At 38.2% G+C, this 13,937-nt stretch overlaps 3 protein-coding genes and 1 long non-coding RNA gene across 13 annotated transcripts in view; 3 read left to right on the top strand and 1 right to left on the bottom strand.

The window, feature by feature from the left end:
* LOC130685458 (pleckstrin homology domain-containing family G member 5-like) overlaps positions 1 to 13,937 on the top strand; it is a 123,549-nt gene that overhangs the window by 75,526 nt on the left and 34,086 nt on the right. For 5 of the 8 annotated variants that reach the window (XM_059494415.1, XM_059494417.1, XM_059494416.1 and 2 more), the window contains 16 exons: positions 22 to 157; positions 381 to 581; positions 699 to 809; positions 892 to 1,041; positions 1,171 to 1,416; positions 1,495 to 1,937; positions 2,127 to 2,183; positions 2,313 to 2,468; positions 2,561 to 2,742; positions 3,037 to 3,294; positions 3,422 to 3,627; positions 3,706 to 3,832; positions 3,909 to 4,144; positions 4,218 to 4,316; positions 4,414 to 4,571; positions 4,635 to 5,274. In XM_059494415.1, the coding sequence (XP_059350398.1) occupies positions 22 to 157; positions 381 to 581; positions 699 to 809; positions 892 to 1,041; positions 1,171 to 1,416; positions 1,495 to 1,937; positions 2,127 to 2,183; positions 2,313 to 2,468; positions 2,561 to 2,742; positions 3,037 to 3,294; positions 3,422 to 3,627; positions 3,706 to 3,832; positions 3,909 to 4,144; positions 4,218 to 4,316; positions 4,414 to 4,571; positions 4,635 to 4,644 (2,776 nt within the window). In that variant the 3' untranslated portion in view covers positions 4,645 to 5,274. Of the gene's footprint in view, positions 1 to 21; positions 158 to 380; positions 582 to 698; positions 810 to 891; positions 1,042 to 1,170; positions 1,417 to 1,494; positions 1,938 to 2,126; positions 2,184 to 2,312; positions 2,469 to 2,560; positions 2,743 to 3,036; positions 3,295 to 3,421; positions 3,628 to 3,705; positions 3,833 to 3,908; positions 4,145 to 4,217; positions 4,317 to 4,413; positions 4,576 to 4,634; positions 5,275 to 13,937 lie in introns of those variants that run through there. The other 3 variants (XM_059494412.1, XM_059494414.1, XM_059494418.1) reach the window with 3 other exon arrangements.
* On the top strand, positions 6,036 to 7,421 carry LOC130685315 (uncharacterized). Its single transcript, XR_008999572.2, has 4 exons — positions 6,036 to 6,168; positions 6,239 to 6,422; positions 6,485 to 6,829; positions 6,935 to 7,421. It is a non-coding gene; the product is annotated as an uncharacterized LOC130685315 (long non-coding RNA).
* Positions 11,344 to 13,222, bottom strand: LOC130685259 (dnaJ homolog subfamily C member 21-like). 3 transcript variants are annotated; one of them, XM_057508529.2, is made up of 9 exons: positions 13,119 to 13,222; positions 12,813 to 13,049; positions 12,645 to 12,753; positions 12,469 to 12,574; positions 12,308 to 12,411; positions 12,116 to 12,242; positions 11,907 to 12,059; positions 11,567 to 11,838; positions 11,344 to 11,501 (listed from the first exon to the last, which is right to left on the bottom strand). In XM_057508529.2, the coding sequence occupies exons 2-9, from the start codon at positions 13,036 to 13,038 to the stop codon at positions 11,390 to 11,392; spliced, it is 1,209 nt and encodes a 402-aa protein (XP_057364512.1). In that variant the 5' UTR covers positions 13,039 to 13,049; positions 13,119 to 13,222; the 3' UTR covers positions 11,344 to 11,389. The 3 variants fall into 3 exon arrangements, with proteins under 3 accessions (XP_057364512.1, XP_057364513.1, XP_059350427.1); XM_057508530.2 differs by having other exon boundaries at positions 12,813 to 13,046; positions 13,119 to 13,171; XM_059494444.1 differs by having other exon boundaries at positions 12,813 to 13,173.
* LOC130685284 (probable NADH dehydrogenase [ubiquinone] 1 alpha subcomplex subunit 12) lies at positions 13,210 to 13,936 on the top strand. Its single transcript, XM_057508570.1, has 3 exons — positions 13,210 to 13,365; positions 13,427 to 13,647; positions 13,735 to 13,936. The coding sequence occupies exons 1-3, from the start codon at positions 13,287 to 13,289 to the stop codon at positions 13,864 to 13,866; spliced, it is 432 nt and encodes a 143-aa protein (XP_057364553.1). The 5' UTR covers positions 13,210 to 13,286; the 3' UTR covers positions 13,867 to 13,936.

Raw genomic sequence — 13,937 nt, 5'->3', positions numbered from 1 at the left:
ACGTCCTTGTGACATTCGTAGTTTGGAGGAAGACTGGAAGTTGATCGTCATGGACTGGACATCGCTGCCCGAACGACAGCGTCAGCAGCAGAACGCCATTTGGGAGCTCGTTCAGACGGAAGTGGCTTATCTGCGAACCCTCAAAGTCATCACTGACGTAAGTCTTATGCGATCTATGTAGCTCACTCTCTTTCGGTTTACGAGCCCTTCGCTTATTCTGATGATGTGAGAATAGTGATGGCTCTGTCCTTTTTGGACTCGTTCCTTTATACAACCTCTATCAAGAGCAAGGCTGGCTTTCGTTATTGATTCATTGTCATTTTGTGGGCGAGTGAATGGTTTATGTACATAACACGTTACATCTGGCTTTCTTTCTTCAGTTGTTCATGGCCTGCCTCTGCAACCTCCAAGCGGCCCAGATCCTTAACGAGATCGACACGGAGCGACTCTTCTCAAATTTGCCAGAGATTTACGTGGCAAATAGGCAATTTTGGGCCGAGCACGTGTTCCCAATGCTCAAGAATGCTCGAAGTGCCAGAGCTCCGCTCGATCCTACTTCCCTTCAAGATGGATTCCTAAAGGTAAAAAAACCAAACGAAAACGCAGCCATGCAAAACGACCCGTCATTGTATTTGACATGTAGCTGTGAAACAATTTGGGAAGCCGATTTCAAACTAATTGACAAATCATTTTGGCAGTTTGACGAATTGTTCCACCCGTACACCAAGTACTGCCTGGACCAGAGTCAATGTCAGCAATACTGCAAAGAGAAAGACCACGACAACGAACTCTTCAAAGCCTATTTAGCGGTAAGTTTAGCCCCGTGATTACAGAAAAAGATCAACGTTGTTCTGACGTGCATTCTGCTTTTATTTTGGATGCACCTAACAGTGGTGCGAGACGCAGCGCGATTGTAACCGCCTTAGACTGATGGACATCCTGGTCAAACCCATGCAGCGACTCACCAAATATTCCCTCCTACTCAAGGCCGTCCACAAGAAGACGGACGCCGAAGAACACAAGCCCATTCTCATCGAAATGGTCAGTTTGTCTTTATTAGATTCGCTCTTAAAGAACTATATCTTTCTAAACTGATTGTTTCCTTATTTCCTTCGTTTTTCTGGCGGAAATGACACATACGCGCACACAAAAAAAACTATCAAATAACAGATCCAAAGTGTCGAGTCTTTTGTCGGTCAAGTTAACTCGGCTCTGCGGCAGCGACACGAACAAGAACGCCTACGCGAGATCCTCTCCCGCATCGAATCTTACGACGCTGTCGAGACCAAGGACGAAGAGGTGGAACGTCTTGTCAAGTCTCATTGCGATTTGGATCTTACCAAGCCGATGCCCTACTGTTCCGAGAACCAAAGGCGTTATCTGCTTATTGAGGGTGACTTGAAACTTCGCGACCAGGTATTTTTAAATTTAGATTTCATGAGTAAAAAGTATGACAAGAATGGAAACGCTAACTACATCTATTTAACTGAAAAGGGAACCTCAAAAATGGACGTCCATTGTTTTCTTTTCACTGACGTTCTGCTGATCTGCAAACCAGTAGCACGCAAAGCGGAAAGAGTCAAAGTAATTAGGCCGCCTTGTTTGGTTGATCGGTTGGTTGTCATTGAACTGACTCGCGATCCAGCTGGGCTTGGCCTCGTTTACCTGAACGAGCTAGGCACAGCGTCGGCTGCCTTTTCTCTACATGCCTCAGAACCGAAACAAAGCAAAGTGTGGTTGGAACATCTCCGCAAATCGCAAGAGCTTTATCGTGAGGCTAAAGCGACAGCAGCTGCTGCGGCCGCCCATCCTGATCCTTCGCTTTACTATGACGAGGATGACGATCTTGATTATCCCCATTCTGCATTGCTGGTGGCGCGTAGTCCTAGAGGCTCAAGCAGAGGAAGCCGTGGTTCTTCGTTAATTCATTCACACAGGTTAGAAGCTTAGTTTCAACACTTATAAGGACTATACGACACGCGTAGATTATCCATTGTTTTGCTTGTACTTTTCTCAGTTCGTGCCAACTATTCTTTGATGTTTTCAAAACCAAAGTTTTATATTTCTTTATTTTGGCATGCAATTCGGTCGTTTCGCGTGATCGCACGTATACTTATACTGCACAGGATCAGCCCTTCGCTCCCGTTCTTGCCTGCTGAAAATGACGAGTTGAATGTTGCTCTGTAAGTGCACGTTTTTGAGTTTTCGTTAGACCTCGTGATTTGCCTCTTTATTTTCTCCCTGTTAACAAAGCTCTTATGCTACCAAGTAATAAGCCAATTACTTAATATTCCGTTTCTCTTCATTTACAGTGGCTCCGTCGATATGAATGATCTAGCGAATGCTAATCGAGGCAACTTGGTAGACTCGTTGGAAATCAAACGAACTTCGAGTGCGTCGTCCGAAGAAAGTGGACCGCATGCGCCTTCCACAGCGGTCAAACAAATCCCATCTCCACGTACTGACAGGTACATTGACAAAATCATAAAGTAGTCCGTAGATTTTCAGATAAAGTGTCACTACTGTATTTAATCTTTATTGGGTTTGTGGTTTTCTCTAGACGTTCCATAGTAGGTCGATCGCTCCATCATTCCATGTCACCTGTTCCCACGCCGAACACGCTGACGGTACAGGTTCCGCACGTCAAAGCCGTTTCCAATCAAGGCCAGTCGTTGCCTAATCTTTTATCGATCGCTGTGCCGGTTCCGGTCACTCCAGCCTCAGGAACTACTTCGGGAATGGGTAAATACATCATTCTTTTCGTCTTCCTTTTCTTCTACTTCAGGGTTTCTGCTTCACTGCTTTCCGAGCACGAAGATATGATAGTGTACTACAATCTTCAATCCTAGAAGTAACCTTTGCGATTTAAATTTTCTCTCGACGAAACTTCCTGCTTATTGGTTTACTGGTTCTTCTGAGGAATCAAAGCAAATCAACCAGTTTCTAATAATCTCTTCTTCGGAGTCTATATTTGCTGGTTTTCTTTTTGGCATATTTTCTTACGCTGTGACCTGGCTTTTGCTTCGGTGTTATTAGGGTCGTCGCTTAGTGTATCCGGGCGCGTCCAATCGGCTTCCGCTTTAAATCAGAGAGGCGTTTCGTACCCTCCGCCTTCGCCACGAGGTTTGACCCGAGCCCAGCCCGTCCCGCAGTCTCGCAATCCTCCCCTCGTTAAAACCCGCCGTCTAGCCTCCGTAGCCGGGCTCATTAACGTCAACGTCACCGATCCTTCGAACCAACATTCAGCTACGTGTGAAGCCATAAATCCTAATGTGGATTTAAGAACTTTGACAAGTACGGTGACTGGCCTTCCGATGCTTTTTACTTTTTTCTCCTGTGGTTATTGCAGATGATTCGGCTTTTGTTTTCCCTCTTCTATTGACTATTAGTTTAGTTAAATTTCGGCTTGTGCAAATCTTAGACGGCGTAGCTGCGACCACCCCTGAAATTGTAACCGAATCGTTCGATTTGAACGAAGTTGGGGCTGAGTTGGAGGATGAACTAGTTGATCCTGAATACGACGATCATCGCCAAGTTTTAAACGCGGCGCTGGCAAAGCGCTTATCGAGAAACGAGCGTTTAGACCACCGAAGGTATCATACGGCTGGAGCCATCGAAGACATCAAGGTAAATTTCGTTATCTGCTATAGTTATTTCTAATGCATTCAAAGCCATTAATCCAATCTCATTTCCGGAATCCTGCAGAAACAAGATGCCAAAAACAACAGCATCCATAAGCGCCTTTCTTGGAATTACGGACAGCAAGCAAATCAAACAGTTTCCCCCAGTTCTAGTTTGTCAACGAGTAGACTTCTTCGTTCGGGTTTAATGGGTACGACATTACATTTCATCTCCGGAAAAGAAAAAAAAATTCATTTATTTCCTTTTTGTTTCTTGTTGTATTTTAGGAAGTGCTACCAATTCTGATTCTATGCTCAGCTTCAGCTCTAGCGGTGTTAGTAGTACCGGATCTTTACATCTGAGTACAGCCTCAGAGGTGGAAGACGTCTTGGAACTTGAACCGGACGTAAACTATAAAATGCACATCTCATCGACGTATATATGCAACTCGGAACTTCCCAACACTGAAGGAACTCACGTACAGGTGCGACCTTTCCAGGATAAACAATCTCACAACATTCTGGTAAATCGGACGCTACGTCGCTAAAATGTCATACCTTAATCTGTTGTTTACATTTTTATTACTTCAACAATAGCATTCTTCGCGAGCTGCCCCACCACCGCCACCTCCCCGAAGTCTCCCTGTACCAGCATCTTTACCTTTGCCTGGAGATCTTCGACTGGATGTTTCAGAAGTAATAATCGAAATAGTTTAACACGATTTTTGAAAATTATTTTTTAAAATGTATAGAGTAAATAGCTTTACGGTCTCATAAAATTTTGATTGATTAGGTTTGCGACGGAATTTCTTCCGTGCAGATTACCGTATCAGGCGCTGAATGTTGCTCATCCCCCAATGCAACTTCACCAACGGTCAACGGTAAGCCATCGCGAGCAGACTTAATACGTATGAAAGATCTTATTATGGGAGATACATCAATGGAAGCTTCGTAAGTGTTTGAGTTCAGATTCTCCGAATGGTTATTTATTAAACGAATTTTTTTTTCAATCAGGGAAGTATAACGCAAATATTAGGAAAAACTTTCCACTTGTATTCCAAAGAACAAAAAACTCCCAACTGTATCCCTCAACAAATTCTGTGTTGGTTGTAAGCCCAAAGCGCATTTGGTGAAACGACGCTTGAACGACTCCGAAGTCCAACTTGTTGGGGGTCATACTTATTTAAATTTTTGTCATAAACTGCGTCAAGAGGCAAAGGATTGACACCTATGTAATTGCAACTGGATTTTAATGTTATTTCTTAAATGATTGTGATGACGCATAAGAATTTCCATTTACATACTTGTTTTAATATTTGTGGCGTCACGCAAATAATTGTCTACCTACGTTTTGTATCTATATTGGCTTTTGGTGCTGCAAAATCATGTTTCTTTCTTCATCTTCTCAATTTTGTCTCGGTCGTGCACATTGTAATTGATGTCTTCTGACTAGTCAGCTACTATTATTTCATTTAAACATCTTGACTGCTCCCTTTTAGCATTTGAGGGAGGTCACTTTCCTATGCATATCGCATTATCAATGCGTTACTATTTTGCTTTGTATTATTCAATTATTCCGTATCTAAAAGTTTAATATTCCTCGTTTCTCCAGGACTTCTGAAATTGGACGAATAAACCACATTTTGCATCTCAATTTCGTACTTTCTTAGTAGTATGTAGTTGAATTTGACAAACTTAGCGATTATGACCGGAGCGTCAAAGCAAAATTTATTTTCGTTTTCCTTGTAAAATTTTAAATCGAAATCATATATAGTTATCTAGATTTTTGTGATATAATATTTAAATAGGAAAAATTGGGCTTATTTTCTGAGGCTTATTTTGTTGGGCTTAGTATTTCTATCGCACCTACTTTTATATTTTAAATTACCCAAAAACCATAAAATCTACGTAAAAATAAAGTTCATATTTGTGTTCCCGGACAAATCTTGAATCTTATTCATCTGTAGTTATCTAGATGTAATAATATTTATGGCAATCCGTTTTACACAAAAAGAAAAAAAAAAATTTCGCAAAAAAAAAAAAAAATCACACTTTTTTCTTTTTTTCCGACACGTAGCCATCTACCGCTCAGACTCGCTATTACTGGCATAGACAATTTCAGTCCATTGGATGCCATTCGCAGTTAGTTCAGTAGCGTGGATGGAGAATAACGCGTGGCTGGAGGAACAATTGAAAAATGGATAAGATAATACAACAAAAGGATGGTAAGTATAAACATTATTATATTGGTTTTCAATTATTAATTATTGTTTATTAGATCAAATTATGAAGCTGCAGGCCCAATTATTGGAACAACACAAAATATTAGAGAACAGCAAAACTAAGGATGGTAAGGCCTAATACGTAATAATTCTATTTATTTGCTTTTATTCATTTGTGTTTTGTGGCTCAAATTTTGAGTCTACAAGCTCAGCTAGGGGAAAAGAACAAATTGGAATGGAACAGTTTCCAAACAGTGAAGGAGGTTTTTCCAAACTCATCCCTAACTGAACATGAGGATGAATTGGCATTAGGCGAACACAGTCAGGTACATAAACTTTTCAAATAAGAATGCAAATTAAGTATAGAATTTTAACAAACAATTATTTCTTGTTTAGTTATTCAGTCTACCACCTGACAGTGTGTTAAAGTTAAATTCTGTTAGTGCTGCACTAAAAGAATTGTTAGTAATAAGTCCATGCAGCGAAGGAAGTGAACAATTGTGGGACCGTATTTGGGCTGAAAATGGGTGTGGTACTGAAACCTAGAAATAGCATGAGTTCAACATAAAACATCAATTAGGTACTTTTCGGTTTTTTGTCTATCGAAAAAGTATTTTTAATGCTATTATTTTGCATTCACAGAATTTTAGTGGGGGATCAAGTCAAGTCTAGAAGTGTTACAGGATGGAAGAGTGAGCCTACAGTTGAAAAACACTGAGAGTGCATTACCATTAAGGTATGAGGTAAAGTAATAGAGTATGCAAATTGTCTAATGAGAAGTACCATCTTGTGTGAATGAATCCTGTGTAACAGCAATCCTTTATAGTTCTGTCACAGCTAGAAGCCTCAAATAATTCTGCTTCTCTTGCTAAAGAACAACTTGTCCTTTACGTTCAGAGTGTTGGTGAAGCTGGGTACTTAAATGGCCCTAAAGATGTTTCATTTGGTTGGCATTGCAGCGATGAACATCATACATGGACTTTTTAGGTATGAAAGGAATTTTCTTTAAAAATTTTTGAATTTATGACGAAGCATTTCTCCTCCTTTTTGCCACCCATGTCTAATCTAAAAAAAAAAAATTTTATCCAATAGGAAAGGATTTTCAGCATACTGGGAACACAACTATAAACAATGCAACATTCTATGGGTGCTATTTTATCATTCAAGAGCCTTATACAATGATTTTCATCTGCAATTTGTATGTCCTTCCCCAAGCTTCCACCAGAAGTTGAATCTATGAGTCATGTAAGTTACATGATCAACAGTTGATATGTTTAACGGTGTTGTTTTTCTTTTCTCAATATAGGTTAATAGTAACATTGGATCTGAAAAAATTCTTGGTTGGGGCAAGACACTGAATAAATTGTATTGATTGGATGGATGACATGACATTTCTATACTTAATTCGGATTCCCCAGACGGTATTTGATATTAAAAAAATTGAAGTGCATATCTGGGCTCCCTTCTTTTCTGAAGCCCCGTTTCCCCTTGACTCGTAATAAGCCCGTAGGGGGTCATGCCCCTACTGTACGGTATATATAAAAACAACATATACCGAGGTTTGGAGGGCTCTGGCCGGAAAGGGGACGTGGGGTGCCGCTTAGTCCGATGATGTGTTCACGGAGGGCGATGTGGCTACCCACAAATCCGAACTAAAGGTTAATCGCTCCTGTAAAAATGTTCCAAATCTTCAGCTCTTCTTCCGGCTTCTCTTAGCCAATCACCGGGTAATCTCCCCGGTGGGTCAACAAGGCAGTGTCTCCCCCTGCCTGGGTTGACGGCAACTTTTGAAAGGGCTATTGTGCCTTTTTAAAGTTGCAAAAATAATTGTAATGTGCAGAGAATTGTCAATAAATTTTTTTATATAAAATTTTTTTGCAAAATTTGTTGCCTTCATTGTCTGTGTTCACACATTACATTTATCAATTTTTTTTTATTCAGCTTGCGCAATTCAATTTTATTGTTTTTGCCACCGTTGTATCGTTTATCTGTAAGTATTCAATTATTATTTATTACACTTTTTGAATTGATGAACTTAGACAAGGAACAACGTGTAATACCTTGATATTTTCTGAAGTAATTTTGTATTTGTATATTGTTTTACTGGCATGGGAATCGATCCTCAGACATTCAGCGTGCAACGCCGATGCTCTAACATTGAGCCACGAGATACATCTGAATTTTTTATTATCGCATATCATATGTTATCGTCTAGGATGTTTATGCAGTCTTTCACAACTATATGTTTATCTTTGTATTGCTTTTATGATGTCCATAGCTCTGTGGTAGAGCATTCAGCTGCGATAACTGTTACCCTGGGTTCAAACCTTACTAGATGTATAAAAATCTACATCTAAATGGAGAAAATAATATTGCAGTATTGCATTTCAGTTTTATTCAAAGTGTAAATACAAGTCCGCAAGTGACTAGAAAAAAGCCAACTTGACATCATATGATTCATGGCTCATTGGTAAAGCATCGGCGCGGAATGCCGAACATCAAGGGTTCGATCCCTGGATAATAATTGCATGCTTACAGATAAACTATGCTTACAGGAAACCATGCTTACAATTAAACGAGGCATAAACAATAAACGAGAATTGAGAAAGCTAAATAAAAAAAAGATTATAAATGTAATGTGTGAAAACAGAAAGTGAAAGAAACAAAATTTGCAAAAAAATTTTATAAAAAAAAATTTATTGACAATTCTCTGCACATTACAATTATTTTTGCAACTTTAAAAAGGCACAATAGCCCTTCAAAAGTTGCCGTCAACCCAGGCAGGGGGAGACACTGCCTTGTTGACCCACCGGGGAGATTACCCGGTGATTGGCTAAGAGAAGCCGGAAGAAGAGCTGAAGATTTGGAACATTTTTACAGGAGCGATTAACCTTTAGTTCGGATTTGTGGGTAGCCACATCGCCCTCCGTGAACACATCATCGAACTAAGCGGCACCCCACGTCCCCTTTCCGGCCAGAGCCCTCCAAACCTCGGTATATGTTGTTTTTATATATACCGTACAGTAGGGGCATGACCCCCTACGGGCTTATTACGAGTCAAGGGGAAACGGGGCTACGGAAAGGAAGGGAGCCCAGATATGCACTTCAATTTTTTTAATATAAAATACCGTCTCGGGAATCCGAATTAAGTATAGAAATGTCATGTCATCCATTCAATCATTACAATTTATTCAGTGTCTTGCCCCAACCAAGAATTTTTTCAGATCCAATGTTACTATTAACCTATATTGAGAAAAGAAAAACAACACCGTTAAACATATCAACTGTTGATCATGTAACTTACATGACTCATAGATTCAACTTCTGGTGGAAGCTTGGGGAAGGACATACAAATTGCAGATGAAAATCATTGTATAAGGCTCTTGAATGATAAAATAGCACCCATAGAATGTTGCATTGTTTATAGTTGTGTTCCCAGTATGCTGAAAATCCTTTCCTATTGGATAAAATTTTTTTTTTTTAGATTAGACATGGGTGGCAAAAAGGAGGAGAAATGCTTTGTCATAAATTCAAAAAATTTTCAAGAAAATTCCTTTCATACCTAAAAAGTCCATGTATGATGTTCATCGCTGCAATGCCAACAAAATGAAACATCTTTAGGGCCATTTAAGTACCCAGCTTCACCAACACTCTGAACGTAAAGGACAAGTTGTTCTTTAGCAAGAGAAGCAGAATTATTTGAGGCTTCTAGCTGTGACAGAACTATAAAGGATTGCTGTTACACAGGATTCATTCACACAAGATGGTACTTCTCATTAGACAATTTGCATACTCTATTACTTTACCTCATACCTTAATGGTAATGCACTCTCAGTGTTTTTCAACTGTAGGCTCACTCTTCCATCCTGTAACACTTCTAGACTTGACTTGATCCCCCACTAAAATTCTGTGAATGCAAAATAATAGCATTAAAAATACTTTTTCGATAGACAAAAAACCGAAAAGTACCTAATTGATGTTTTATGTTGAACTCATGCTATTTCTAGGTTTCAGTACCACACCCATTTTCAGCCCAAATACGGTCCCACAATTGTTCACTTCCTTCGCTGCATGGACTTATTACTAACAATTCTTTTAGTGCAGCACTAACAGAATTTAACTTTAACACACTGTCAGGTGGTAGACTGAATAACTAAACAATAAATAATTGTTTGTTAAAATTCTATACTTATTTTGCAAGGGTACCTGACTGTGTTCGCCTAATACCAACTCATCCTCATGTTCAGTTAGGGATGAGTTTGGAAAAACCTCATTCACTGTTTGGAAACTGTTCTGTTCCAATTTGTTCTTTTCCCCTAGCTGAGCTTGTAGACTCAAAATTTGAGCTACAAAACACAAATGAATAAAAGCAAATAAATAGAATCATTACGTATTAGGCCTTACCATCCTTAGCTTTGCTGTTATCTAATATTTTGTGTTGTTCCAATAATTGGGCCTGCAGCTTCATAATTTGATTTAATAAACAATAATTAATAATTGAAAACCAATATAATAATGTTTATACTTACCATTTTTTTGTTTTATTATCTTATCCATTTTTTCAATTGCTCCTCCAGCCACGCGTTGTTCTCCAGCCACGCTACTCAATTAACTGCTAATGGGATACAATTAACTCAAATTGCTTACATGCCTGTAATAACGAAACCGACTGATAGATGGCTACGGGTAGAAAAAAGAGAAAAAAGTGCGATTTTTTTTTTTTTTTCCGCCATTTTTTTTTTTTATGTAAAACGGATTGCCATATAAAACGGATTGCCATAAATATTATGTTTTATAGCAAAAAATATTTCAGCCCGACTTTTTAAGCCCGACTTTTTTAGCTGAGAAAAATAAGCCCGACGTTTTTGTTTTTTAAGTTTAATTCAAAAACTATAAGGCCAATTGAAAAATAAACTTCATTTTCATAATTAGCATTCAATTTTACATCGAAATCGTATATTAAAAGCGAAATTTGAAATTTGGCCAAAAATGAAAAAGTGAGAAGGCTTATAGCCTTTTCATTTTGTCAAAATCGGCAAAAAACGAAATCCCTTGGAATTCGGTAAAAATCACACGGGATAGCCAAAATTGAACGCTGAGTTCGATTATGTAAGAGTTTTTCTCCTTAAACCAGCCGTTTTCAAAATAAACTAAAAAAATATACTTTTTTTTGGCATGTTGCAAATTGCAATACACTGAATCGAAGACTTATAGCGCGCCAGTACGCTACAGCGCTGCGTACTACAATTTTACATCGAAATCATATATTATCATATAAAAAAACAATAAAGCCAAAAAATGTAAAAGACGTGCAGTCATTTGGAATTACTTTTGGAATTTTATTTTGCAATTGGCCCTATAGTTTTCGAGCCAATAGTAAAGGGGTTAAGGGGGTGGTGTGAGGTGAGGGTGCGTCATAAAGTTCCGAATCGATTTCATGATGTCGTTTAAAAAAGCCATGGTCCAAAAAGTAGAAATCGTCTTTATCCGTATATTTCCAGAAAGCAATTTAAATTATTTCACTCCAGAAAGTGGACAAAAGTCTTTTTATTCAATATCATCAATGCTTTCTTCACCATCTTTTTCATCTTCTAACATCATTTTACGTAATGCACGTACTTTATTTTGATGTTTTTTGCTGCGATCATGGCTTTCACGTCTAGTGACAATTAAATTATTTAATTGGTATTGAGGAAATATGTCGAAAACAGGTCTGCTACTTACGATTTTATTGTTTTAAAATTCTTTTTACAAGCTGGACAATAGAAATCCAGTAAATCCTCGTCAGAATTTTCACTATCAGTAGTAATATTCTCCAGTGTTTGTTCTTTTGAAACACGCTCTTCACTCCTATTTTTCTCAAGGTTTTCATTTGTTTGGTAAGCGGTATCTGCATGTTCTTTCGGCGTACCGTCTTCGTTGTCGTCAACGTCACTCTCGGCGTCACTGTCACAATCCGAAGTTTCCACCGATGAAGCATATTGAGCTTCAATATCCTAAAATCCACCACCCAATGTTTTTTTTGACAAACTGATTTTAAATTTTGCGCTGAAAATATATTTACTCTTAGTTGTTTTTCCAAATCAGACATTTGAGTGAAACCAAAACCGGTCGTGCTAGTTGTTTCGTTTAAAAGTTGTCGCCGTTTCTCTCGATGGCGCTCTTGTTGAAGCTTTGTTTTTAATGCATTTTGTGCTGTCTTCTCTTCAAGCAATTTCTGCCCAACGATGATCTTTAAGACTTTACTTTACAATGAAAAATGGCTGTACTTACTATGTAGGCCTTCACACGTGGATCTCGTTTACGAACGAAATTAACCAGGGCTCTAACTTCTTCATTCCTTTGCTTACGACCCACATCTCTAAGCTTTTTATTGTCTTTCTCCATCAGCCGCTGTACTCTGTTATTAAAAAAAGATGACGTAGTCAAACACAAAAATATCAACATTTAAAACGACAAAAAAACCTGCGAGGTACTTCTTTCAGAGTATCAATATTATACTTGTCTAACCAAGAGTATGGTCGTAACGTGCAATACGCACTCCAATAGGCATAAAATGGGCGAACAACCTAAAAAAAACATTATAAAATTAATTTACAATTAAGAAACTTTCTGCTTTTATTTACCTCACTGTAGTCGCTGGTGGAATTACCAAAATCCGGGATTTCAAAGTCACTATCTTGATCTTGTGAAAATTCCATGTCTTCAGCAGCAATCCTGCTAAATAACTCCCTATTGCAAAATGAAAACAAATTGAAAGGCAACATAATCCAAAATCAATCAATATGTACAAAATACATACCTATAAACACCATAAAAAGATTCCTCATCATCTCCAAACCCAGAGTAACAAGCAGATGTGAAGTATTCAAACAAATTTACTGCATTTTCTTGATATTCTGCTCCTTTTGCTGAAAAAATATAATTATAATCATACTGTCCAAGAACATGGAACATGAATTATTACAACCTCCAAGTAGGATTGCATCCCGGTGCTTATCATACCATGCTCTCTCTTGGGGATCACTTAATACTTCATAGGCTGCTTGAATAAACTGAAATTCTTTTTTGGCCTGATCTGAGTTTTCTAGATTTTTGTCGGGATGCCATTTGAGAGCAAGTTTTCTGTAGGACTTTTTCAGGTCATCTTCTGATGCATTCAAAGGGACACCAAGAACTTCGTAATGGCATTTCATATTATTTACTGCTGACACAATAACGGAAAAACTGTTGTAACAGGGAATAATAAAAATGATTTGAAGGCAAAGATGTATACTTTAGTTTAAAATTGTTCGAATTTCCACCGTTGCACTTGGCACTTTGGCAGTTTTTACACTGTTAATGTTCGTCTGCTGATTTAGGAAAATAGACATCTTGTAGAAACCTTTCGTACTATGTGCTGTTGGTAACGGTAGTCGTTTTTCAGCTGTGGTAAACAGTAAAAATGGCGAAGTACATTACTGGAGCTCTCGATAAAGTTAAAGTAACCTTCGATATTTTGAAACAGAATGGTGGAATAAGGGGTAAAAACGAACACGTTTAAAAACTAAATCTCGAATAACTTATTAATTTTTGGAATCTTAGGTTCTCTCTACCAACTTTTTCGGACTGATGAATTAAAGAATGGGAATGTAGTCGGCACTGATAAATACGGAAACACGTATTACGAAAATAATCGCTATTTCGTCGGACGAAATAGATGGGTCATTTATAATGACAAAGTTTTTTTGGACTATGATGGTTCGCAAGTGCCTGCCGAGTGGTATGGTTGGTTGCATTACAAAACTGACTTACCTCCAACAGTGGCAAGTTTCTATTTTTTTTCTTATGATGACAACTTCAAATATACAAAACTACAAATAAAAACTTATTGTTAATTTTTTATTTTTCAGAAACCACCTGTCAAGTACAAGTGGATGGTTGACCATACTGAAAACAAAAGTGGAACACCAGAGGCATACATGCCATTTTCTACAACAAAATCCAAAATTCAGGCTTGGGATCCAAATGCCACAAAAGAATAGGGTTCCCTATTTGTACAGTTTGATATAGTGTTTCACAACTCAAATAAATAAAAGATAGGCTAAAGAGAAAT

Source organism: Daphnia carinata, chromosome 3 (genome assembly GCF_022539665.2).
Source record: "Daphnia carinata strain CSIRO-1 chromosome 3, CSIRO_AGI_Dcar_HiC_V3, whole genome shotgun sequence".
In the NCBI taxonomy this organism is placed as follows: domain Eukaryota; kingdom Metazoa; phylum Arthropoda; class Branchiopoda; order Diplostraca; family Daphniidae; genus Daphnia; species Daphnia carinata.
This window is presented reverse-complemented; position numbering and strand designations above follow the sequence as displayed.

Coding starts and splice junctions, on each gene's coding strand:
- LOC130685259 (XM_057508529.2), bottom strand. CDS start 13,038: ATGAAATGCCATTACGAAGTTCTTGGTGTCCCTTTGAATGCATCAGAA. Junction 12,243..12,307: donor CTGAAAGAAGTACCTCGCAG/GTTTTTTTGTCG, acceptor TTTTAATAACAG/AGTACAGCGGCTGATGGAGA. Junction 11,839..11,906: donor ATTTGGAAAAACAACTAAGA/GTAAATATATTT, acceptor GGTGGATTTTAG/GATATTGAAGCTCAATATGC.
- LOC130685284 (XM_057508570.1), top strand. CDS start 13,287: ATGGCGAAGTACATTACTGGAGCTCTCGATAAAGTTAAAGTAACCTTC. Junction 13,366..13,426: donor ACAGAATGGTGGAATAAGGG/GTAAAAACGAAC, acceptor TTGGAATCTTAG/GTTCTCTCTACCAACTTTTT. Junction 13,648..13,734: donor CTGACTTACCTCCAACAGTG/GCAAGTTTCTAT, acceptor TTTATTTTTCAG/AAACCACCTGTCAAGTACAA.